Here is a 25571-nt window from a genome sequence, read left to right as displayed (position 1 = left end):
TAATACTTGAATTCTTTTTTTTTACTTTTTATTTTGAGACTGTGTTTGTTAAAGCTGGGGGCAGGGAAACAAGGGCCAGGACAGAAGCAGCAGCGGGGGAGCCCCGGCGGGCCGCTCTGGCTCACGGGGGAGTCGGGGGTGGGGGCGGGCCTTGGAGACAGGTTCAGGGGTCAGCTCCGGACGCACCGCCGCTGCCCGTGGCTCCCCTGGTTGCGAGTCTCGTGGGAACCCTTGGGTTTAGGACAGCAGGCCCCAGTCTTTTTGGCACCAGGTACCGGTTTCATGGAAGAGAATTTCTCCACAGAACAGGGTGAGGGGGGTGGCTTCAGGGTAGTTCGAGGGCATTCCATCCCAGCCCACCTCCTGCTCTGCAGCCCGGTTCCTGTCAGGCCCAGACTGGTACCAAGGCCCCGAGGTTGGGGACCCCGTGTTGGAGATGCACTCCTGAGGGCCGGGAGAGGCGCCGGTCTGCGCCAGGACTTAAATCCTTTGAGACCCTGGTGACCCCCCTCCTGGGGTGTGTGCACGTGCCTCACCGCGTGTGCGTCTCCCGTGTGAGTTTCCGTGCTGGGGGTGGGGGGTGGGGAGTGGCCCCTCTAGGGGGAGACATGGGTGGTCTGGTTTCGGACCAGCTGCATGTCGCTGAGACGGTGCCCACCCTAGGACGCGTGGGTAGCTGTGTGCGCACACGTGCACTGTGTGGGTGTCTCGGGCCAGGGCTCTGGGCTGCGAGTGAGATGTCGGGACCCAGGCCGGCCTCGTGGGAGGGCGGGCGCTGACGGTACGACTTCCAGATCTTTCCAGAACCTGGAGTTGTGCTGTAAGTAGTTGGTGACAACCCACTTTCTAAAGACTCTTCTGCTTTGAGTGTTCTGAGTTGCTTTTTAACCACAGATACATACTGTTTAAAGAACAAACAGTTCCAAAGATTTGCTACAGAAGAGGCAGTCTTCCCCTTTTATACCCTCCCCAGAGCCAAGTGCTTTTGAGATTTTTTTGTTTCTGCATGTGTATCTCTTCATCTTAAATTTATTTCCACATGTGTAAGTCATATGCTTTTTTTTTTTACTTATAAATCACTGGCTTACTAGAAAAGGCTGTGGCCCAGCCGGACGTTGGGTGGGGCGAGGGTGCGGGGTTCCCGTGCCCCACCGGGGCCACTCTCCCCGCAGTCCCCGAGTGCTCCCCAGCACGGGAGCTCTGAGGACCCCCCTTCGGGGATTTTACGGGGCCTCGTCACACGAGGATGGATGAAACCTGATGGGGATCAAGTCGACTGCCAGCTGCTCTCCGGGGCTCAGTCGAAACCCTGTGCCTTTACAGGCGGTTGGGTTTCCCAGTCCCACCGCGGCTGCTGACGTGCCCGCCGCGGGAGAAGCCAGGGCTTCCCGCCTGCCAGCTGCCCCCGAGGGCCCCCCGCCCCCTGCACCGTTCCTGCCGCCTCAGTGCCGTAAGGTCCCCATGGTTGGCACTCACTGTTCGGTGTCTGTGCTGTCACTGCGTGAAACGCACCCGCGCCATGCGGCGGCGGGAGTCGGCCTTTCCCTGAACAGCTGTCGGTTCCTCGGGAGATAACGCGTTCATTTAAGGCTCACTTTGCTGCTGCCTGCACCTGGCAGGTGTGCAGGTGTGTTCCACGTCTCATCAGGGTTCACTTTCCTGAAGTCTCGGCACCCTCTGACCACCCTCACCTGTGGTGGTTTGCTGCCTACACCTGCCGCCTTGTTTTTCACGTGCCTCCTCGTGGCGGCAAGCAGGTTCTCCGCGAGCCCCCCGAGGAGGGTGGGAACTTGCCGTGTTTGAGCCCCCACGGCTTCGGAAACCACTCCCCCCACCCTGCCGTCTCCCCGCTGGGTCTGGAATGCCAGGCTAGCCGGCACTGAGCTCCCTCCGGGGTTTTGGGGGCCGCTCTCCAGGCTTCCTTGGCCACGCCCGCCACACTGGGATTTGGGGGGACTTTCCCTGGGTCTTCCAGGGCCTGGGTTTATTTTTATCCCTCGTGGTCTGGAACCTCGTGGCTCCCATTATTCACGTGTCCATTTCTGTTCGTGTCTTTCATGCTTTTAACTTCCGGGGTGCGGGGTTCTGGTTTAATTCCCTGAAGACCCTCTTTCGGCCTCGTGGGTCAGTTCTGTGGTTGCGGCACTTCTGCCGCCTGCCGCCTGGGGCTGGGGTGGTGGGAAGCTTCTGCACCTGTTTCTCCTGGTCCCTTGTCCCTCAAGATCCTGGCAATCCTTGGCTCGCACTTACAGTTCGGGAACCTTGAAAGCAGAGAACACGGGGCACAGGGGTGAGTCACAGCAGGATGGAGGCGTTCAAAGCGTGCCTGAGACCTCTCAGTGTCGTGCTGAGAATGGACAGGAGTCAGGCTCAGAAAACAAACCGTGCGGAAATTGGACATCGTGTGGCACCTCCAGCCAAGTGCTACAAGGGCCCTTGGCGGGCTCTCTGAAGCCTTTTCCCCACGCACCGCCCGACCTGGTTCCGTCTGGGCTCCCCGTCACAGCTCAGGGCCGACCCCGTGGCGTCCCCACGGCTGAGCACGGGGTCCGTGCAGCCGGGCAAGTCCAGCGTGCTGCGTGGACCGCAGCCCTGCACGCTGGGCGCGGCCTGGGCTGACCGGGGGCAGGACGGAGACCCCGCCGGTGAAAGGCGGCCCTCACCCCGCTGCTGCTGCTGCAGTCCCCCCTCCCCCCCCACTGCAGTTCTCAGACTCCCAGGACCCCGCAGGCCAGCGGGGGAGGGGCCTCGGTGGGGGCTCCAGCCACGCTCAGTCTCAGGAACCCCCCACCCTGGTGCCCTCCCAACTCCTGGCGCTTAGGCGCCGCGACCACAGCCGTTCCCCAGAGCAGCCCGCCGTCCAGACGGCTGCCGCGCTCAGTGCCTGTCCGGTCCCTACCACTGCCTTGGCGGCGGGGGCTGCGCTCGGGCGTCATCGGGTCACAACGGTGCGCGCGTGTCGTCCGCGCCGAAGCCGCCCGGGGCGGGACAGGCGTCGCAGACAGCCGGGCCCGACACCACGCGGTCCAGGGCTCGCATCAGGATGTCCGGCATGTGGTCGGTCAGCATCTTCGGGCCAATGAGTATCTTGCTGAACTCTGACTCCTGCGCCCACCGGGCGGTGTACTGCGAGGTGTAGCAGGAGCACCTGGGGCAGGGAACCGCCCGTTCGTTAGCCGGGCGTGTCCCTCCGGGTTCACGTGCACACACGTGTTTCCCATGCTGCGGTGCGAGGGCCCCGCGGCCCGGGGCTCACCTCCCCGAAGCGCCTTCCTCCTCCAGGTGGATGATCCGGCCCGGGAGGTAGAGGGGCGGGTACTTGGTGGGCGACGGCAGCGGGGAGCCGCGCGTCAGCAGGCTCTGCTCCCCGAGGAGGGGCTGTGTCAGGTCCACGCGGCCGCAGGTGTCCAGCTCGGTGGGCGGGCCCTGCGGGCTCCCTCCGAAGAGCTCATACCAGCACCCGCGCAGCAGGATCTCGTACTGAGGGCGAGAGGGCGAGAGGGCGCGTCACTCAGAGGCTCCTCCGCGGGCCGGGGCTGGGGCTGGGGCTGGGGCTGGGGCTGGGGCTGGGGGCGGGGGTGGGGGCGGGGGCCCGGGCCGGGCGATGCCCCTGCTCCACAGTCACCCGTCTCAGGGGTGCGGGCTCAGCGGGCCGACACTCGGGTGTCTCCCGGGCACAGGAGCCATCGCACTAGACGCAATATTTAAAAGCTGAGCCGTGTATGTTTTGAGGGGAAATTACCCTTAATTCTGTGCAGGTGACTCTGCAAAAACATTTTTACTCTTCCCTTCGAGACATCAGTTGCTAATATTTTAAAATCTGGGGTGGTAGCTGATAAATAGAAGGTTTATTTTATTTTATTTTATTTATTTGGTTTGGGGGTCTTTTTTCTTTTTTAAAGATTTTATTTATTAATTTTCAGAGAGGGGAGGGAGAAAGAGAGAGAGAGAGAGAAACATCCATGTGCGGTTGCTGGGGGCCGTGGCCTGCAACCCAGGCATGTGCCCTGGCTGGGAATCGAACCTGCGACACTTTGGTTCGCAGCCTGCGCTCAATCCACTGAGCTACGCCAGCCAGGGTTTAGAAGGTTTATTTCAAATTTTAGTTTTTTTGTTGTTCTGATTAGCAGCAAAATCTAAACACGTCAGAGCTCTAAACTAAGTCACAGTCTGGTGTTTGTTTCGGGCAGAGCTCGTCTCTCCCTGTTGCCGCCTCCCGGCCGCAGACCACTGTCCCAGAACCACTTCTGTCACCGTTGTTCACGGCTGCGTGATACCTCCCAGGACAACCATCCCGTTAGGTCTTATTTTCCAAGCCACCAGAGCACCGCCGGTCAGGAGACGGGGCTGTGACGTGTGGCGGGCCCAGCCCCTGAGCGGGGGCAGGGGAGGGTCTGCGCTGGGAGGCGCGAACCGCAGTATTCCTGGGCTCGCCCCGGCCCTGTGTTCTCCCAGACGTCACCCGTGGGCGCAGACGTCTGCGCGGCAGAGCGTCGCCCGCCCCGGGCTCGGAGGCCGTGAACCCACGAGGAACCCTCCCCGCGGGGAGGCCGCGCCCCCGCAGCCCGTCTCCCGGGCACCAGTCACCTTGGGCCTGTTGCAGTTGGCGATCGCTCGCAAGATCCTCCTCTTCAGGTCCTCCAGGTTGGCCACGCTCAACCTGCTCGCCAGAGGCAGAGTGAGGCCCGGCATTCGGTCTCCGCGGCAACCCCCCTCCCCCGACCAACCCCCCGGCACACCGACCTGGGGATCACGTCCTTGCCCAGGACCAGGGACACCGTGAAGTCCTTGGAGTGCTCATGAAGGGATTTGCTGAAATTCAAAGGACAATCGGTTAAGTTTCACTCCCCCGCCCCAACTGGACAAGACAGCGTGCACGCCCGTGTCCCGTGCGGCGGCCGAGACACCGAGGCCACCTGAGCATCCGCGGCAGAATGAGCGGACAAAGTGTGTGTGTGTGTGTGTGTGTGTGTGTGTGGACAGACACACACGATGGAACACTGTTCAGCCACAAAAAAGAACGAAATCTTGGCAGCATTTGAGATCTCGCTCCCTGGCACATGGGGTCAGTTTGGCTCAGATAAACCCTTAGAAAAGTGTTCTGCACAAAAGGGAAACCTTGCCACGTGGAACAACGCGGGAGGACCTCGAGGGCAGTGTGTCGAGTGAGGGGAGTCAGACAGATGCACGTGGCATCTAAACAGGCTGCCAGAGCCCTGGCTGGTGGCTGCCTGGGGGTGGGGGCTGAGGGGCAGAAACACCTGGTGACGGGGTAAACACACCGACTGTATGTAACGCTGTTTGCACCGTCAACGGTTGTGCTAAGAGTCATCCAAGTCCTCGTTGCAAGAAACAACGTGTGGGGACGGGGTAACTAGTAACTAGACTAGTAACGGTGATCGTTTTGCGATGGGTACAGATCGTTACGTTGTACACCCAAAGTGGATACAACGTTGCCTGTCGCTTAGCATCATCTCCTTCAGGGAGGCGAAGCCGCGGTCAGACAGACCTGTGAAAGGCTGTTCAGTCTGTCTCCAACTAAACAGGACTTGAACAACGAACTTCTGGGGATGCCAAGTTAAGTCACCTCCAGAAGACCAGCCCTAGCCGCGACCCTCCGCAGCGCCTGCCCCGCGCACGGTGCGCGAGCACGGTACCTGAGCAGCCCCCGGGGTGGGGAGAAGGCGTAGCACCTGACGTGCGGGTAGGAGCTTCGGAGCATGAAGGCCAGCAGGGCCGCGGCGCCCGCCCCCAGGCTGTGCCCCACGACGACCAGCCGGTACTCCTGGGGGGCAGACGGAAGGAGGGAAGGTGAGACAGCCGGGCGGCGCATGGCAGGGAAAACGGAAGGTGAAGGAAAGTGGCGGTCTCACGGGGGCAACGCTGAAGGCTTGGCTCAAAATCCCGTCACTGACGAGGCGACGGTACACGTACCTGGCAGCCTGGGAGATGCCCTGGAAAGACAGACAGAGGAGGAGGTGACGCGTGACCGTCGGACGGACGACACGCCGTGCACACTGATGTGCGACTCTGTCCCCCATTAGGGGAGAGCCGTCTCGGGCAGGACCACGCCCACCGCTCACGGCGACATGCCTGGCACCTGGAGCGCCGGCAGGTGCCCGGTACACATTCTCGTGACCCAGTGGGCGCCACCAGGACCCCCCGTCCTCGTCGGTGGGCGCTGCCATGGCGTCCCCGCGACTGCACACTCGGCACTGGGGCGCACCGTGGGTCAGTCCGGCCAAGTCCCCGTGGTCGGTCAGACTGAGGTCGTGAACAACTGAGGTTTCAGAGGGACACTAAAACGATGAGCTGAGTCAGTGGCGCTGACTGAGCATCCTCTGCCTCTGCCAAGGCAAAACTCAGAGCTTCAGAGTGAGTTTAGGGAGGTCAGGTTTGGCTTTAACCTCAAAAACTATAGTGTGAAGCTTCCGCATAGACACAGCTCTCTCTCGGCTTGCGGAGAGTCCAGCCCTCCCGCCGCCGGGAGAGACGCCGCTCTCCCACGCACTCCGGCACGTGTCCCGGGCGGCCGGGGGGCCAGGCGGGGCCGCTCTTGGACGGACGGGGAGGAGGAGTTCTGGGCAACACGGCGGGCTGGACGGCCTCTCCGAAGCCCCACTCTGCCTCCTGCTGGACGCGGTCCAGGCAGGACGCTGCGGCTCGCGACCAGCAGCTGCACGCTGACTGGGACCCACACCTGAATAAAAGTCCAGCATTTGCTTTACAGAAGTGATGACTGCAGAGGTCACACGTCTTCGTTACAGAGTGCACAAAGTGTATATAAGCCAGCACAAGCCCCCGGCCCCAGCCGTCCTCTGCCCCGGACCCCACCCTTCCCGGGAACCACAGGGAGAGGCCGCCCCCACCCCCGCAGAGGACGCCCCCCCCCCCCGAGAGAACGGGAAGTGAGGACCGGGAGACCACAGGGAGAGGCCGCCCCCCTCCCCCGAGGAGGACGGCCCCCGCAGAGAGAACGGGAAGTGTGGCCGTGGAGAAAGGGAACCCGGACACTGGCCGGTGGGATGGGACGGGGCAGCTGCTGGAAAACGGTGCAGGTCCCTCAAAGTGAAAACCAGAAACACCCCGCAACCCCGCCGCGGGGCTCACGCCCGGAAGACACGGAGGCAGGGACCTGAACACACCCCTGCACACGCATGTGCACAGCAACACGAGTCACGACGGTCAAAGAGCGGGCGCAGCCCGCACGCCCGCCTTCCCCTGAGCGGGCGGCACAGCGGGGCCGCGGCGCGGACCGGCCTGGCGGACACGGCGCCGAGTGCAGCAGAGCGGAGACAAAAGGGGGGCACGGACCGTGTGGCCCTCCTGCGTGGGGGCCCCAGAGCCACCAAAGCCACGGGGGCCGGAGGGGGTGCATCCCGGGGCGGGGGTGGGCCATCGGCCGTCACGTGTGGGACGGGGAGGCCCCGGGCGCGGGCGGTGCTGGCCGGCACACGGCGCTCCCGGGGTGGGGGAGCGCTCACGCTGTGGGGCCGCACACGCGGGAGCGGCTGCGAGGAAGAGTAGGGCGCCTGGCAGGAGCAGCACTGGCGTGAGTGTGGCCGGTAGAGCGATCCCACGGGCGTGATAACTTACGGTTTTAACTTGAACATTTCACCTAAAGTGTCACACGGCGCTCCTGAATGCAAACGGTACTGCTATGTTAGAGTGACGTGCTTACGGTTTTGTGATGGAAAGGGGGGCGATACTTCTGCCGGACCCCGTATTATGCTATGTACGTTGAAAACAGTTGAAAACGGGCCCCCATCGCTCTGGGCAGGCCACGTCCCCGTCCTGCAGGGGGCGCTCACCTCCCCACCCAGAGCACAGCACCAGCGAGCGAACCCTGAGCACGGGTGGGTGGCGGCCCCAGGACAGCGCCCGGCGCCCGCCTTCCAGAAGGGGGGCCGGCGTGCACCGCACTGACGAAGGTCACTTCTCCCGCCGTCGGAACGTGCTACGTGAACCACAAACGAGCAGCGTGTTCAACCGGGGTTCCCACGCCGACTCTGGTACTTGTGCCCAGAGCTGCATGGCTTCTGGCACGTCCCTCTCCAGAGGCCGGGGTGGGGGTGGGGGTGGGGACCGGCGCCGTGGGAACACAAGCGCTCCCGGGGCGTGGCACTGGGCGCGGGGCAGCTGTCTGCCGTGTGTGGCTGGAGCGAACAGGACATTCGGGGCCGGGACAGCTCCGACCCCGGTCACCCAGCAACGCCCCAGGCCCCAGGCCCCAGGGTGGCTACCTTGTGAGCCAGACAGTCCTGCGCGTCATACCCCAGGTCCAGGGTCTCGCTCTCCGCCGACAGGTCCGTGAGGACGTCCTGCGAAAGGGCATCGGGAGAAGGGGCGTCAGCGGGGGTGAGGCGGGTCCCTCCGGGGGCCAGCGGGGCCGGCGCTCTCTCTCCTGGGTCGGACCGTCGGGGCCTGAACCCGTGAGGCCGGGACTCAGGAGAGAAACCCAGAGGCCAGGAGCTCCAGCGAGTCCTGCGGCAGGACCGGCTCTGGGCCAGGCACGGACGACAGAGAGGCGGCCCCGGGACCCGGGACCTGTCCCAGACACCCCCCCCCCCCCCCCACTGCACACACCCCAGCACCACCAAGCACCCGTGAGCCCTGCACTGGGGCTCGGTCCACAGCTCGCTGAGAAGTGAGGGAGCAGACGGAGCAGGCAGGGGAGGCTTCCTGGAAGAAGCGAAACCTGAGCCAAGAGCCCGCCCAAAACACTTGATTTGAGGGAGCAGGAACCAGGCACCGTCACCTGAGGGAGCCGCAGGACACAAGACAGGGGCATCTCCACGGGGGGCGGGCGGCGGGCGGGGCTCACAGGAGCCCAGCAGTGGACGCGCCCGGGGGGCACGGCAGAGAGGCGGCCTGTGGGAGGCAGGCGTGTCCCTAGGACCCGGGGAAGCACCCACCCCAGGCTGAGCCCCCAGTGCCCAGGGCTCACAGACTGTAAAGCGCCAACAAGCTGGGGCCAGAATCGTGCACTCTGTGCTCAGAGCGGCAGGAAACCACTGCAGGTGTCTGAGGAGTGCCCAGGTCTGACCCATGTGCCCAGGAGTCCCGTCGACCGGACTCGGGGCGGACTGGGGCAGCGGGGGACAGGAGACGGGGACCAGGGTCGAAGACGCTTCCCTGGCCCCGGGAAGACAGGACTGCGGCCGGGACAGGGGCCCCGGCGCTGGGGGTGGCCAGGAGACGGCCAGAGGCTGGGGCCCTGGCAGGGCGCACGCTCGACGGCCTGGGAGTGAGGCAGGAAGGGGACCGGAGGCCCCGTCCTCGGGTCTCCGTGGGCAGCAGAGGGACACACATGGGTCGGGGCGGAGGGGGCGGGGGGAGGGCACGACAGCATGATGCACTCGGACACGCTGCTTGACTACCTGTTCCTCCCTGGCGCTGGGAGTAGAAACTCTGAGGGGAGGGGAGGGTCCCCCGGGCTGGGGGCCTGGCCAGGCACGCCCGGAGTCACGTGGGCACCCTGCAGGCGCTCCTCCGGAGGCGAGCCCGCCCCACCCCCCTGGTGTCCACGTTTTCTGGCATTTCTCAGTTAAAAGGAAATAACTTCACCCATTTTTCAAAGGAAGCGTTTCACAACCCAGGATCCACTTCCCCATTTCCCGACCCGGGGCTTTCCTCCGTGTCCGGTGCGGGCGGGCACCGGGAGGGCCTGTTCCGAGACCGGCTGAGACGGACCTCCAGGCGTCTGAGCCCCGCACGCAGGCGTGTGCCCCCCCCCCCGTTCCCAGGCCTGACGGCGGGCCGCTCACGTGCAGAGACATGGTTCCTCTCACCGCGACCACCACGCACTCCTTCCTGTGATCCAGGGCCACTATGAAGGGGAGCTCGTAGACCTGCGGGGGGGGGGGGCGGGGGGAGAGGGGTGAGGCCGGAAAGAGCACGCTCACCGGCCACGGGGAGGACAGCCGCTTGGCTCTCTGTACGTCGAAGGCGTTCATGAACTGCACCTTCGTTCACATGAAAATGCCCCGTTTCCCCGCCCACTGGGCCTCCTGTGCGGCGGCCTGGCCCCTGCAGGGTCAGAGGCTGAGTCCGGTGCTGTACGGACCAACGACAGCCGTCCATCCGGACCAGGGCCAACAGGCGCCCTGCGCCGACTGTCGTCAGGTTACCACCACCCTGTCACCCACCGCGGGCGGGCGGGCGGGCGGGGCGGGATCAGCTTGGTGGGCGGGACCGGAGCCCCTGCCCCGGGAAGCACGAGCAGGTGAGAGAGGTCTGGGCCAGGTGGGCATCACTTCCGCCCAGCACCGAGCACAGGTGAAGCTGGACTCCGGGCTAGGACACCGAGGGCGCCTCCAGCTCGCTCGCTCCAGCTCGTGTTCCAGGGGACACGGTGGCCCCGAGCGCTGCGGGCTGGGGTGCGCACACGACGCACTGGGGCGGGCAGGCGCGCCCGGAACAGCCACCAGCCCTCCGAGAGCCGAGCAGCGGTCTTCTCCGAGACACCGCCGCTCTCGCCGCGGTGCGCGCCCACGGACCCGCACGGAGCTCATCGGAGCGAGGTCGTGCCCGGTCTGCCCCGGCCACTCGGGCTCCCTGGGGGTGGCCTGTGACCTGGGCCGCTGGGCAGGATGCTCAGCAGGGGCCCCCGATCTCTGCACACCGGAACCCCCTGAGGGCTCCGAGCGGGGGCCGCCGCCAGAGGCTCTGACACAGTGGACCCGGGTGCGGACTCGGTTTGTGGGGGCTTGGCAGCTCCCAGGAGATCCCACAAGGCAGTGCGCGCGAGGACTGAGAGACCTCTGCTCCTTAACCGCAGCACAGGGAGGGTCACCAGCTTCCCGGTGCTCCCGGGCCGCTGCCGAGTGTGAGGCCCGCCGCCCCACGCCTCTGTGGGTGCAGCTCGGACCCCGAAACCAGGACTGACCCACCCGAGCACCTCCGCGGGGCCCGCCCACACGGACCGCCTGCTCTGCAGCGACACAGAGACCCGTGTGCTGGCGCGGCGCGGCCCTCTGGGGAGGGCGTCCTGCTCCGTCGCGGGTCAGACCTGTGTGGGCTTCCGGGGCGCTGAAAGGCCCCTGAGATGACACGCAGAACTTGGGGCGGGGGGAGCGCGTGCTGTGCGTGCCCGTGCCCATCTTTCTGGGGGGGGGGGTAACTGATAACTTCCGTCGGAACCGAACGGACGCCAGGCCCCCGGAGAGGCCGGGCGGTGCCGCCACGCCGCACCTTGTCGTGGAAGCTTATGTGGATGAAGTCGCGGTACTGCAGCCCCGTCGTGTGCAGGATGGAGCCGAAGTGGCAGTGCAGATGCTCGCCTCCCACCACGTCGTACTCCGTGGTCCTGCTCCTGCAACTGAGCACAGGGGCGGCCGGCGCTCAGCACTGACAGCGCTGATGGGGGGGAGGGGCAGGCCCCGGTCTGGCCCTTCAGAGACCGCGTGCTTCACGTCTCCCTGGGGTGCTGGCTGCTGGCATCGTGGGGACGCTGCACGTTTTCAAAAACTGAATGACGTCAGCAAGGACAGAGGGGCCCCGGGATCGCCCGTAACGGGCCAAACCGCCACCCTGCGTCCCCACGGTGACGAGACTCGAGGGACCAGGCTCCTCACGGAGCGTCCCCACTGGGGTGTGCGGCGTGCACGCGGCCACCCACAGGGAGGGCCGGTCACGGCCCAGCTGGGCCGTCCCCCTCACGGCGTCGCGTCAGGGAAGGTGACACGCGGCCGAGAAGCTGCTCCGAGCTGGAGGAGAAACATAACTAAAATGCGTCGTCCTGGATCGGAGGGAAAGCCGCTGTGAAAATAGTGCTGGGACGGCGGGAAAGGCTGGAATACAGGTCGTAAAGGAGCTAAGGTTCAAGGTTAAATTTCCTGAACTTGACGACCGCCCTGGAGTCACGTGAAAGAACGTCCGTGTTCTCACGAAAACCAGGACGCAGTCACTGACATACAGGGACGCGGTGTCTGCAGCTACGCCCCGGTGCTCCGGGGAGGGCTGCAGAGGGTGACACAGCACCCGTGACAAGAGTGGGTCCCGGCTGGTGCCTCCAGATAAAGGAGATGTGGGAGTGCTTAGTGCTGTTCTTGCAGTTTCTGAAACACTGCAAAATAGAATGCTCTTTTTAAAGGGAACTATGATTGCTTTTAGAAAATAAGTGTGGGCAGCACAGCACGCGGCATCGGGGAGGGACGTGGGGGCCTCCTTGCACCCCTCCGCCACCGCCCCCCCGGCGTGGCCCCCCCGAGCCCACAGCCGCCACCCACCCCACGGCCTCCCCCCCGCCCCAGCCTACCAGTCGCCGCCGATCTTGCAGAGCCCCGTGAACGGGTTCCGGTAGATGTAGAGGGGCCACCCGTAGGCGGCCGCTGCAAACTGCATGTAGTGATGGCAGTTTTCTAACTCTGCGTTCAAATCGCCTTCCTGCGGGAGAAGACGACCAGCTCTTTGTCTAGGGGAACCTTCCGGAGGGGAATCAACGCGCTGAGACCTTGGACCTGAACTCAGGTTCCCGATCTCCCCTTTCTCTGCCCACCGGACAGACCGCTCAGAGCTCGTCCACGTCCTTACGCTCGGACGGCGAGACCGCTCGCTCTGCAGCGGGCGGCGCGGCCAGCGGGGTCAACAGCGGAAACCCCTAGCATCCCCCGGGGCTCCCGGTGGGGTGAGCGGGCGACTTCCTGCCCGACACAGGAGCAAGCCAGCAGACTCTCAGGCCACGGCCACAGGCCGGCTGAGAGCCGGGTGCCTGAGCCAGGTGCGGAGGAAGACCTGCAGCTGCGCGGCACCTTCTCTCCCAGAAGCACCAGGATCTGCGGCGGGGGAGCTCTGGTCGTGCAGAGCGGACCTGCTCCCCCCCCCGCCCCTCCCCCCAGGCCTGGAGAAGAGGGCAGACAATCCCCCAGACAGAAGCAGGCCCCCCCGCTGGGCTCACGGCCGTCTCCCAGAAGAGGGCGCTGTAGAACTACAGTGGCTGGCGAAGGGGCCAGGACTGCACTCCTCTACCTGACCCCAGGTGATGAGGAGCTGCCCACCCGACAGGTGACAAACCACAGCTGGCACAAGCCACTATTCTGATCCCAAGCCTGCTCCTGAGATAGCTGCTGGCTAGTTCTTTAAATTTGTTTTCTTAAAGACTTTATTTACTGATTTTAGACAAGGGGAAGGGAGGGAGAAAGAGAGGGAGAGAAACATCAGTGTGCAATTGCCTCTCATGCATCCCTTGTGGGGGACCTGGCCTGCAACCCAGGCTTCTGTCCTGACTGGGAATCGAACCAGCGACCCTTTGGTTCACAGGCTGGCGCTCAATCCACTGAGCCACACCAACCAGGGGGGTGTGTTTTCTTTCAGAAAGATTCACAAATGGGAGTAAACGTCAAGACTGTGCAACCCAACAGAAAGGTGGGCTTACCGGGGAGGAGCCTGGGGAGTGGCTGGTCACCTCCTTGGGCTCCTGGCTGTCCCGGACACTGTCCTGCTGTTGGCGGAGGAGGCTGAGGCCGGCTGCGATGTCGCTGGGCACCAGGTCCGTGTCCTGGGTGCGAGACCACAGCAGCCTGTCACATGACTCAGCGGGAGCTGCCCAGGGGACTCTCAAAACCAGTTTTATACAATTCGCATGTGCGCGCACACATGTATGTGCACACACACGTATGTGCACACACCAACACACACAGATGTCGTGTAGCGTTATCTGTAAAAAGTACTTCCCTTTCGGGGCTCCTCCTACAGGTGAGCTGAATGTGTTTTATTACCCTACCTTCAGACAAATCCACTGGAGAACAGAAAAGTTCTGTGGGTCTCTATTTTCAAACTTCCCTTCGATGGCTTAGCTGTTTTTAAAGCACATCCCATCCTTTATAAGGCCGGGGAGTAAGTGGGCAAATCTGCCACTTTTGTAGCGACGGCCGACTCTGGCCCCAGTTTATACTCTCGATGTTCAAGGTGCCCTGAAGGTTGTGCTGAAAGGTGCACGGGAGAGACCTAGGAGGCTGGCCTCAGTGGGCACGGCGCGCATGGGAGAGAGTCCTGACCTGGGAGAGCAGCCAGGTCCCTGCAGCCTGACCTTCCCCCGCCCTCCGGGAGGGCGAGCGAGCCGGCAGGGGCCACACCGCCGCAGGCACGTGTGATCCAGAGGGAGGAGGCGGTGCCGCCACCGCGCCCTGAGCCCTCTGCGTGCGATGCCGGTGACATCGCCCTCCAGGAAGAGCCAGGGTCTCTTCTTCCTTCTTACCCCTGGCTCAAGACTAGGTCGGAGCACCCCTTTACAGCGGCCTGGGGGACACGCTCCTCCGACCTGCACAGGGCGGCGGCGGCAGGGGGACGACGCGGAGCCGGGAGAAGGAGCACAGGCGCGTGGGAGGTCGGGAGAACGCCCCTGCCCCGAGCCGGTCTCAGCAGTGATTTCAGCAGCAGCCCGTCGGAGCCCACCGCGCGGGAAGGCACGCTGTACATGCGACGGGAAAACTGGTATTTCCGAGTTGCCGAAGGGAGCACCCTGGAGTGGCGACGGCCTTCCGCACGGTGATAAACAACGGCCCTGCAGCCCCCCAGATCACAAGCTCCCCAGGGCTGCCTGCTGGCAAAGAGGGACTGGCTCGAGGTGCTGTGCGCTCATCCTGACACAGGAGGCATTTACTGGAACGGGAGAAAGGGCTGGACCAGGCCCCGCCCGCCCGCGGCTCACCGAGAAGCAGGTGGACAGCAGCTCTGCCGTGCTCGAAAACGCGACACGGGTGTGGTCGTCCCTCCCGATGCAGCAGCACATAAACTTGACCCGCCTTTCCCACACGCTGGTGGCGGCTGTCCTGAGGCCCGTGAGGAACTGGCCCGACTCCTGACTGCTGCCCGGGAGGCTGGGGCTGGCGGTGGAGTGCGGAGCCATCTTCCCCCCCAGGGGGTCGAAGACGATGAAGATGGTGACCGCGGTGGAGACGATGATAATCCAGCTGCAAAACAGAGAGAACAGGCGGTGACCGCGGCCCCGATGTCAGAGGCTGGCCCCCGGGCTCCCTCCTGTGGCTGCTACAGCGCTCGTGTCTGCACAGCTGTGGCTCCGGCGACCGAGGGCGGGAGACGCAGCTCTCCCAGAACCTGGTGGAGGCGTGCAGCTTGTTTCTGGAAAGTTCCTCATGAGGCCCCCCAGAGCCCTGACCGTGCAGGTCACAGAAGGAAACAGGGGCAGAGTGGTGGCCCCCGGACCACGGCCAGGCCCTTACTCCCCAGCACTTCTTCTCGGTGGAACCGAGAGAGCTCTTCCCACAGCGTGAGCTTCTACCCAGAGGACAGAATGTTTGCAGGCTGTCCTCCACGGTCAGTCGCGGCTCCGTGGGCTGGTGACCGGGCTGCCACCAGAGGACGAGCCTCAGAGAAGGCACTCTGCTGCCCCTGGTGGTGAGACCCAGGAAGGGCACCGAAAGCAGGAGGGGAGGGTCCGTTCCCTTATTTCTAACACAAGGGATGCAACTAGATCTTGCAGAACTGTTTAGCCTGGAAAATGCAAAAATCTTTCCAGGTGTATGATTCCCCGCTGCCGTGCCTGACACTGTGTCTCTTCTCATCCTACGTTTACTTGTTTGCCTTTGTTTGGGGCGTCAGGTTTTCTTCCTTCTTGTGTGAGAAGGGAGGGGACACAGACAAATGAGAACTGGCCAGAAAGAAGACTCCGTCGACAGATGCAAAATGGGAGACGAGTTACTGCTCGTGTGTCAGCAGCTGCCTCTAAACTTTTACGGTTTCCTCACACAGGCGCGCCTTCTAACTGTGTCAGGAGCCTGCCCGGCGCGGGGCCGCCTGTCGTTACTGGGAAAGGCCTGCGCCCCTCCCTCGCAGGCGCGTCTGCCGCAAGAACCCGAAAGGGAGGACGGGGAGGCCTCACCTGACGACGACGGTGGCGATGATGCCGTTCACGACGATCCTGTCGCACTGCAGGCTGCCCGCGATCCAGGCGGCGCCCACAGAGGCCCAGGCCATCTCGGGCAGGAAGAGCGCCAGGCGCACGTACAGCAGCTTGGACATGGACTTCCGTGGCCCGGGGTTGCAGATGGTCCCTGAAACACAGCGAACACTCCAGCCGGTCACTGGCTTCCTCGGGGATGAAGCGTTTCCTTCCTGCGGGAGTGCGGCTGGCAGGGCCGCTGTGGTCCTGCACGCCCCGCCCCGCCCCACCCCCCGCCCTCTGGCCTCTTCCACCGGTGACTGCTAACCAGTGCCTGAGATGGAGAGCAAGCGACAAAGTGAGGGATGGGAAACGTGACGAAAAGCCTCGGATTCACTTCTTAGACTTATTAAGGTTTAAAAACACTCCGGGGTTCTAACTAGGCTGACCATGTGGCCATTGTCCAAACTGGAAAGGTGCCATTAACAATTATGTGAGGACAGCTCTGGCTGGTGTGAGTCAGTGGACTGAGCACTGGCCTGCGAAACAAAAGGTCGCCGGTTCAATTCCCTGTCAGGGCACATGCCTGGGTTGCGGGCCAGGCCCCCAGTGGGGGGCGTGGGAGAGGCAACGGATGGATGTTTCTCTTGTACATCAGTGTTTTTCTCTCTCTCCCTCCCTTCCCCTCCCCCTGCAAATGAATACATAAAGTTTAAAATAAAGATAAACAATTATGCTGGGACAACCAGTGTAAAACAGAACTGCCCCCAGCAAACAGAGGTGAAGGTCTAACAGACGAGAGCATGAGCTCAGCCCTGCACTGGAGCCCCTGCCAGTCCAGGCACCAGACACTTGGCACCCACCCCTCCTCAGCCCTCATGCTCCTGCGAGACAGTCACCACCCCCGGGTGCAAACCAGGAGCCCGAGGCTCCAAGACCTTAACAACCACTCTGTCAAACATAACCCAGGTCTGTGGCCCCGGCTCTCCGCTGCCCCAGCGCCCCACAGTGCCCACTCTTGGGGGGCGTGAACGGGTCTGATGTGCAAGACCACGTGGAGAAGCCTGACATCTTAGATGCAACATTCTTACTCTTTTTGCAAAACAAACCCAAGCACCAACGGAGACCTTCCAAGTGCTTTCATTCTTGACGGGAAGCATCAACTCTCTCCCTTTGGGGAAAAGTTCTGGTGCATGCTAATGTAACCGATGCAAAAATGCCACAGGATCAAAGCAAAGAGAGTAAATCTGAGCTCTGAAGAATGATTCGGTAAGGGAGTCGCTTCTAAGGTCCACAAATGACCTGCCATTAGGATGGATTACTCAGAACCCCACGTTAACATATCAGACACCGCTGGGCCTCCCTTCTGGCAGGAAGACAAGAGCTGGTGAAGCGACTGAACCGGCATCTCGCCGAGGGACGGGCGGGCGTGAAAAATCAGTTCTATATCTGGGGCTGTGATTGCGTAACAGCCGCCAGTGGCCGAGAGAAACAGGAATCGCTCTCTCCGCACACACCCACGGCTTCCTGGAGGGCTGGGCTCTGCAGGAGGGCGGACCCCTCACGCCCGGCACCCCCGGCCCGACCCGAAACTCCGACATGCTGATGCTGCAGGATCGAAAAAAAAAAAAATAACAGGGATGAGGAAGCAGGAAACGGAGTTCTGGTGAAGCTTCCAGAAGAGAAAGAACATACTGAAGACGACTTTATACAGTGTGCCTGCCCAGCAAAACATCTTTGTCTGACTTAGGTATTTCTTTTCTTCCCCGGGGAAAGCATTGTGGGTATGGCCCCGGCTGCTGCAGTGGGTGGGGTGGGGCCAGCACCCCGAGTTAACAAGACAGCTGTGTCCCCGAAGCTCTGTCCCCAGCAGTCCTGACGCAGTAACCCCCTTGTCCTACACCAGGCACAGCCATTTACGTAGGCGCCGCAAAAGGAAGGTCTGTGTCACAGAACCTTTGCATTCAGCACCTGGAGCCACCTGGCAGTCTTCTCCAGCCCGGGAGGACAGATGAGCTTCTGAGATAAAAGGGCAGATGCAAGATGTCCGATAATCAAACCCAGACTCAGTGAATGGCAGACCTCGTGTGTCAAGGGTGTTCCGCCCAAATGTAGTCGTCAGGAGGGTGGGGTGGGCCCTCCCTAATCACACCTCCCACGGGGTAGGAACAGGAGGATTTCATCAGGGAGGTTCCCAACTCAAAACGAGACACCACCACACGGACACCAAGATTCTTCCCAACCAAGCTACACAGCAGACCAACAAAGAGAGGACACGCAAGTACACAAGCTTCAGGCTTTTGCATAAAAATGACTGAATTCCAGCCCTGGCTGGTGTGGCTCAGTGGGCTGGGCACTGGTCTGTGAACCAAAGGGTCACCAGTTTGGCTCCCAGTCAGGGCACATGCCTGGGTTGTGGGCCAGGACCCCAGTGTGGGGGGTGGGGGTGCGAGAAGCAACAGATTGATGTATCTCTCCTTCACTTTCTCCCTTCCCCTCTCTCTGAAAAGTAAAACATTTTTTTAAAGGGACTGAATACCATTTGTTCTGCCTGTGCTCCACCACTCGCGTTTCTTTGAGAGAGAAGTCATCCGAAAGCTAAACAAACTTGGTCTTTCCACTCAAAAGACCCATGCACCACTGAGGTGGCTGACAAGACAGAGGGGGCAATGGAATTCACCCAGGTATCAAGAAGAAATGTGTTAACAGTTACTTAAAAATACACCTAAAATACACAATTTGTAAAAAAAAAAAAAATTCACTGATTTTGTGCAGGTCATGCACGTAAAGGGTGAAACGTTCAAACAGCTCAAGCACCTTCCTGCACCTTGCTGAAGGTGAGCTCGGACCATGGAGGCCTCCCAGGGAGTGCGCACCGACAGAACAGGTGCCGTGGGTACACGCCCTTGAGAACAAAGCAGCACACTCAGGCCGAGGCCGGCGCCTCTGCGCGGTGGGAACCCTCCCTCCTCTGCTCAGGCATTTCCCACGGCCTTTCCCAGGCGCCGGCAGACCCTGGGACAGAGGAGTCCCGGCACGCCGCTCAACCAGGGGCCCGTGGAGCTGGCGCCTGTGAGCAGCACCTATGAGCTCCCTACGAGCACTTCGCACGCATTCACACAGACGGGGAAAAAACGGACGGACGCACACACGCAGCCCAGCCGGGTTTCCAGGAGACCCGACCAGGTCGGGTGCCCGCCGGCCAGATGAGCTGCTTGATTCTCTGCGCGGCCCCCCGCGGCTCAGCGCGACGCCCACACCGGGGCAGACTTCTGTTCCTGGGACCGAGGCTGAGCGGTGGAAGAGTTATTTACATTTCACTGTTCGTGATCTTTGCCCATGTTTCCGCCATTGGTCTTTTCCTGACCCGTTTGATTACTTAAAGATTTTATTTACTTATTTTTAGAGAGGAGCGAAGCGAGGGAGAAAGAGAGGGAGGGAGACATTGATCGGCCGCCTGCCTGCGGTATGCGCCCCAACCAGGGGCAGAACCCGCGACCCCGGCGCGCACCCTGCCCAGCAACCTTTCGCTTGGTGGGACGACGCCCGGCCAACTGAGCACGCCGGTCGGGGCTTTTCCTTATCTGTCCCCAAAACTCCTTATAATTAAGGAGATTGGCTCTAAGTCTCACATGTCACAATATTTTTTTTTCCCTATTTGTCTTTTTTAAAAACATTCTTGCCCTGGCTGGCGTAACTCAGTGGATTGAGCACAGGCTGCGAACCAAAGTGTCGCAGGTTCGATTCCCAGTCAAGGCACATGCCTGGGTTGCAGGCCATGACCCCCAGCAACCACACATTGATGTTTCTCTCTCTCTGTATCTCCCTCCCTTCCCTCTCTAAAAATAAATAAATAAAATCTTTAAAAAAACCTTTCTTTAGGGTATGTTTCACCAAAATTTGCATATTTTTACCAAGGCATATGATGGTAATTGTGTGTAACAATTTGGCAATTGCATTCACGTGTTTTTATAAAACACTGTTTTCGCCTCAGCTGTGATGACTGACGCTCGCCACAGGTCACAACAGGAAACCCGACTCAAACCTGCTCGCTCCCCAGGAAGCCCTGCACGGACTTAGCGCTGGGACAGGTCCCCCACCCCCCGCCGGTCCCCGGAGCTTCTTGCCGCTCTGCCCTCCTGTGGGTGGGGGCTCGTGGCCTCGGCCAGAACGCAGTGGGATGCAGGAGCCCGTCCAAGCACAGAGTCATCCTGACGGGGATGACGGTCCTGGGGGAGCAAGGGAGGACTTCTCCAGAACTTCCCAGGAAACTCCCTGAGTTTCTCCGGCCCCAGTGGGGGCGGGGTGGGGGGGGTCACATGTCCGTTCCTGAGCCGGGCAGAGGGCCAGCTTCACTAACACACAGCCCTGGTATGTGGAAGGATGGGGGGCTGTCCCAAGTTAACCTGGGCGATGCCTGGAGGAGGCTGCCGGGTAGGCAGCCCCCCCCCCCCCCGTGTGCCGGCGCAGCCCGCACCAGTGCAGGCAGGGGCCGGGCAGATCCCGCGGCCGGCACAGGTGTGCAGACGTGCCCCGGCAGCCCCAGACGCATCTGAAGGAAAGCACTCCAGGGGGAGAGAACTTGACACTTACTGCTTCAACTCCAAACCCGCTATGAGAGTTGTAAACACGGTGTGTTAGCCGGAATGTGACCCGAACAGAAAGGACACATCAGTGAGGTAATGCTGTATCTGAGATGAGATCAATTTCAATACTTCATCTTTCAGGAACTCGGGCTTATAAACAACTTCATAACACCGCGAACGCCCCCTGGTACACCCCCCGTTCCTTTCCTTCCGCACCCTGCACCAGGGACAAGCCCGCCTCGGGGGCCGACACAGCCGCAGAGCGGGCACCTTCGCTGAGCCAGCCCCCGGGTGTCGCTGTTTTCGGGGGTGCCCCTAAACCACGCAGAGCTCGTTTCTACACTCGCCCCAGGAAGCGGGCACACGCCACGCTCCCTGGTCATCCAAACCCTAAGTCTTTCTCTCACGCAACACTTCGCCACTAACATCTTGCTCTGTCTCTCTCCCCGAGAACGAGCGTTCTTTAAGTCTCAGTCTGTCGTTCCAATGAGCTGAGATCCCGCTCTGACACCTACCGCGTCGGCTGCGCCCCCCGGGCTCGTCACCCTCTCGGTCTGGAAATGCAGCTCTGGTAGCCCACTCCAGCCACAATAAAACACTCGGCACGCTGGAAGGGGCATGCCCTGCCTTCTGACTGAGGAGCTTTACCTACTGATCTGTCTCTTTATGAGTCACCAGAGTGCCCAGCTCGCCCTGAGAACCAGAGCGATCGACGGGGAAGGCTTCCGGCACTCTCAGCTACGGTGGCTGTCGGCAGAAAATGGCAGAATGCAGGAGAAGGCATCATTAAGAATAGATGTAACTCTAACAAAGAAACAAGCAAAATATAACCAAAGACACGGAAATACAGAACAGGCTGACAGAGTTCAGAGGGGAGAGGAGAGGGAATTTCAGGGGCATTTCAGGGGAAGAGGGGAAGGGTTTACAGGAACAAGTATAAAGGACACATGAACAAAAACTAGGGGCGGGTGGAAATGGGAGGGAGGAGGGGAGGGCTGGGGGGGTGGGTTGGGATGGGAGTAAAAGGTAGAAAATTGTACTGCGAAAACAATTTAAATACAATTAAAAAAATAACTAAATAAATTTATATGTAAGTAAAATTTTTATCAAATAATGACAATTTCTAGACAGGGAATTAAAATAAAGTAGAGTGTTAATACTGGAGATTAAGGGGTCAGGGAAAGGTTTTCTAAGGAGACAGTGCTGAACCTGAGATCTGAATATAAAGAAGACAGAAACCATCTGAAGACTAAAAGGAATAACAAGACAAACAAGGGGAACCGCCAATGTGAAGTTCAACCCTAAGACAGAAATGAGAGAGGTCAAGAGAAAAATCAGTGTCAACAACTGCTATGTGAAACTTCTTTCCTTCCCTCCCTTCTCGTCCCCCCGCCAGTTCCTCCTGCTGGAGCACCCAACAGGAAGCTAGTGAGCAATGGAGGCCGAGAGTTACAGTGTGCCGGTTCTTGCCCTAACAGCACAGAGCAGAGCACACAAAGGTAGGTATGGGCTGAGAGACAGCAGTTTAAAAATAAGCACTGTCCTGGCTAGCATAGCTCAGTGGATTGAGTGGGGGCTGGGAACCAAAGTGTCCCAGGTTCGATTCCCAGCTAGGGCACATGCCTGGGTTGCAGGCCATGGCCCCCAGCAACAGCACATTGATGTTTCTCTCTCTTTCTCTCTCTCTCTCTCTCTCCCTCTCTCTCTCTCTCTCTCTACCCCCCTCCCTTCCCTCTCTAAAAATAAATAAATAAATAAAAGTCTTTAAAAAATAAGCACTGTCCATTGTTTTGGTTATTTACACCCTTTTACACATATTAAATAAACTTCTGAACAGTGACAATAACATCATATTTACACCATATGAGATGCAACCATCTCCTATGCAAATGAAGATACTCTTACCTTTGTCTCAAATAAAAAAAATGTTCACACACACACACACACACACACACACAAAGAATAGATGTAACTCTTGCGACTCATTAGTGAAAGGGCAAATAACCCACTTTGAAATTGGGCAAAGGACCTAAGTAGACACCTCTCCAAGAGTGGCAACAAATGGCCAACCAGCACACGAAAAGAGGCTCAGCATCTTCAGTCATCCAGGAGATCAAATCCAGGAAATCAAATCCAGTCGACCGTGAGCGCACCTTTCGCCTCCACGCCGGCGGCTGGGAGGAAGCCAGATAACAAGTGCTGGCGAAGATGTGCCGAACCTGGAACCCTGATACGCTACTGGTGGGAAAGCAAAACGGCGCAGCTGCTTGGCAGACAGTCTGGCAGTTGCTCGGAAGGTTACACAGAGTCCCTGTAGCAATTCCCCCGGAGCGGGGGGCACATCCACGAGAATCGAAAGCATGTGTCTATACAAACACACGGAGGTAAATGTCACAGCAGCCTCATTTGTAACAGCCAGAAAGTGGGAACCACCCAAATGCCCACCAACTGGGGAAGGAATCAGTAAAATGGGATAGACGCACCCAATAGAATATTACTCAGCCCTAAAAGGAATAAAGTACTGACACATGCTACCACCTGGGTGAACCTTGAAAACAGTGGGCCTAGGTAAGAAGCCAGGCCAAAAGGCCACATACGGGGTGACTCTACCTACATGAGGTCCGGAACAGGCAACGCTGTGGGGAAAGGGTGTAGCCGAGGGTAGCCGGGGGCTGGGGAGAAGTGGGGAGGGCCTGCTCCTGGGTGCGGGGTTTCTTCTTGGGTGATACAAACGTTCTAACAAATGGACGGAGGTGACAGTTGCACGACTCTGGGAATACACCGAAACCCACTACCCTGCACACTTGAAATGGGTGAGTCGAACGGTGTGCGAATTACGTGCCGATAAAGCTGTCACACACAGGAGGTGTCAAGCAGAAAGGGCTGCCCCTTTACCTCTCATGCTGACACCCACGATGGCCGACACGGTGCAAATGATAACTGCCAGGAGAATGATGAGCACGATCAGGTAGCTGCTGAGCAGGACGCCGCCGGCACAGTCCAGCCTCGCCCTGTGCCTGACGTACAAGGTCAGGATGCCAATCCACCTGTCGGCAAACGGGGCGAGGGGGGGGGGCAGTGGTCAGAGGTGCAACCCAAGGAGCTGCTTTGCAAAACATGATGGAAAGCAAGAAAAGGAGTCGATATTTTCCAAGATGAGGTGAGGTTTGCTCTGAAATATCACTTTCATCAGTCAATGAGTTTTACACTTCCCATGCTTACGTGATTGCTCTTTTTCTGTGCCTGGTATAATCTGCACCTGCTACAATACAGGAAAGGCATTTACAGCCATAAGAAAGCAAGTACAATTTGGGCTGCTGGAAACAGCCCCCCTGGTGACTCAGAAATACACAACTGGTAAACCAACAAACTACATGCTTGCCAAACTATTACCAAGAGAATTTTTACTTCTGTGGATTCACAAGAAATGATAAACACACATTGGGCCCTGGCTGGTGTGGCTCAGTGGACTGAGTGCCAGCCTGCGAACCAAAGGGTCACGGGTTTGATTCCCAGTCAGGGTATGTGCCTGGGTTGTGGGCCAGGTCCCCAGTAGGTCGAGAGAAACAACCACACATTGATGTGTCTCTCCCTCTTTCTCCCTACCTTCCCCTCTCTAACAATAATAAATAAAATCTTAAACACACACACACATTTTAATCTACTATGTGTAATACAAAAAAGGCATGAGAAGCAAGTTATGCAACGATGTTCTATTCCGCACACTGATAAACTTGAAAGGCCAAGCACTGTCCACTCACAAATATGGTTTGTAATTCAGCCCATAAAAACGAAAGGCAGCATCCGGTAACGCCAAAGCGATGGACCTGTCACTGGAGTATTTCAGCAGAGGGGTCTGCCCGCCTGGCGAGAACCCGGTTTTAAGGATTGAGGTACAGGCCAGGGATTCTAGTCAAGTGGAAAAGGACTGGATCATTTTGTATGCTCTTGTCAGCTCTGCGGCAGTATGACCCTGTCTCTAGAAGTAAGGGGAAATGCCTGGAAAGACTTAACTCCAAAAACTCTTGAAACCACTGAGCAGCAGCTCCTAACGTTTCGTGTTTTTCTCTTTCCCGTCAAAAATCCGCTATAGCAATGGTGTTGCTCCTTGTTCAGACTCTGAGAACAGACCTCGGGGCCCCAATCCCTACGATTTCACGCTTTGACAAACAAGAGCGTATATGCCTCGCTTGTCTGCCGCTCGTGGAGTTCAGCCACGCCCGGCTCAAGAGCGGCAGTGAAGGGCGCTGTTTCCCCTCTTTCCCTTGGCAGGTACCCGATGCTGGGCGCCCCAGCGCGGGGTGCAGGAAGGATGCAGGTGGCTGCTTCTGGCTGGGGGAAGCAGATCCCCAGGCTTTGGATTTCGGGAAGCAAGGAAGTCCCGGGGGGGCTCCCAGAGCCAAGCCTCGGCCCGCACGCAGGGGCCGGGGGAGGGCAGCTCCTGCCCCGCAGCGCGCGCGCGCGCGTCCCAGCCGCGGGCCCACCTGCTCTGGGCCTCAGTTTTGCCGTCTGCAAAATGGGGGAGTAACAGCACCTACCTCCTCGGGCGGTGGCGGGAACTAGGTAAGAGAATGCAAGGCAAACTCTGGACCCTGCAGTCACCTGACGACCGCCACGGCTCTCCGCCTGCCCGCCGCCACCCCGCCCCGCCCGCTCCCTCCTCGGCCCGGGACGCCCGCAGGCACGGAGTCGAGCCCAACGCCCTCACCACAGCACACGCAGGAACAGCTCGAACAACCCCGGGAAGACCAGGTCGTCGCTGGCGATGGCCCAGCGCCGGCCGAAGAGCACCATTCCCGGCATGGCGAAGGCCCCGCCGCGCAGCCTCGGGACGGCCGGCCGCGCGCGCGTCTCTGCCACCGAGTGTCCCGCACCCTCCCGGCTGCCCAGCCAAACTGACGGCGGCTCCGCGCAGGCGCGCGCGACTAGGGCGCCCGGCGCATGCGCATGCGCACGCCGAGGCCGAGGCCGAGCCCGGAGCGCGCGGCGGGGCGCTGCGCCCGTGCAGGTGCGCGGTCCCGGCGGGCGCGGGCCGCCGTCCTCGCAGGTGTGCTCGGGCGTGAAGTCCGTCCTGCTAGTATTTCCATTTTCTAGATGAAGACCCAGGTGGAACCCCGGAGGGAGCGCTCAGCCGACAGTCACCC

The 25571-nt window shown here is 60.4% G+C and overlaps 1 protein-coding gene across 1 annotated transcript; it reads right to left on the bottom strand.

Annotated features, from left to right (window-relative positions):
• Nucleotides 1-11: 11 nt before the first annotated feature.
• Nucleotides 12-25333, bottom strand: DAGLB (diacylglycerol lipase beta). Its single transcript, XM_045826217.1, has 16 exons — nucleotides 25136-25333; nucleotides 23323-23474; nucleotides 15842-16013; nucleotides 14651-14912; nucleotides 13376-13498; nucleotides 12260-12387; nucleotides 11194-11320; nucleotides 9768-9851; nucleotides 8244-8321; nucleotides 5874-5954; nucleotides 5658-5785; nucleotides 4744-4812; nucleotides 4588-4660; nucleotides 3257-3480; nucleotides 2900-3148; nucleotides 12-2261 (listed from the first exon to the last, which is right to left on the bottom strand). Exons 1-15 carry the CDS (start codon nucleotides 25228-25230, stop codon nucleotides 2941-2943), a joined length of 2004 nt encoding a protein of 667 aa, XP_045682173.1. The 5' UTR covers nucleotides 25231-25333; the 3' UTR covers nucleotides 12-2261; nucleotides 2900-2940.
• Between the last annotated feature and the right edge of the window lie 238 nt (nucleotides 25334-25571).

Source organism: Phyllostomus hastatus, unplaced genomic scaffold (genome assembly GCF_019186645.2).
Source record: "Phyllostomus hastatus isolate PE091 unplaced genomic scaffold, TTU_PhHast_1.1 phas_contig_150, whole genome shotgun sequence".
Classification (NCBI taxonomy): domain Eukaryota; kingdom Metazoa; phylum Chordata; class Mammalia; order Chiroptera; family Phyllostomidae; genus Phyllostomus; species Phyllostomus hastatus.
The sequence above is the reverse complement of the archived record's forward strand: the minus strand, read 5'-3'. Positions and strand labels throughout refer to the sequence as shown.

Coding starts and splice junctions, on each gene's coding strand:
- DAGLB (XM_045826217.1), bottom strand. CDS start 25,230: ATGCCGGGAATGGTGCTCTTCGGCCGGCGCTGGGCCATCGCCAGCGAC. Junction 4,661..4,743: donor GGCAAGGACGTGATCCCCAG/GTCGGTGTGCCG, acceptor TCTGGCGAGCAG/GTTGAGCGTGGCCAACCTGG. Junction 3,481..4,587: donor CCAACTGCAACAGGCCCAAG/GTGACTGGTGCC, acceptor TCTCGCCCTCAG/TACGAGATCCTGCTGCGCGG.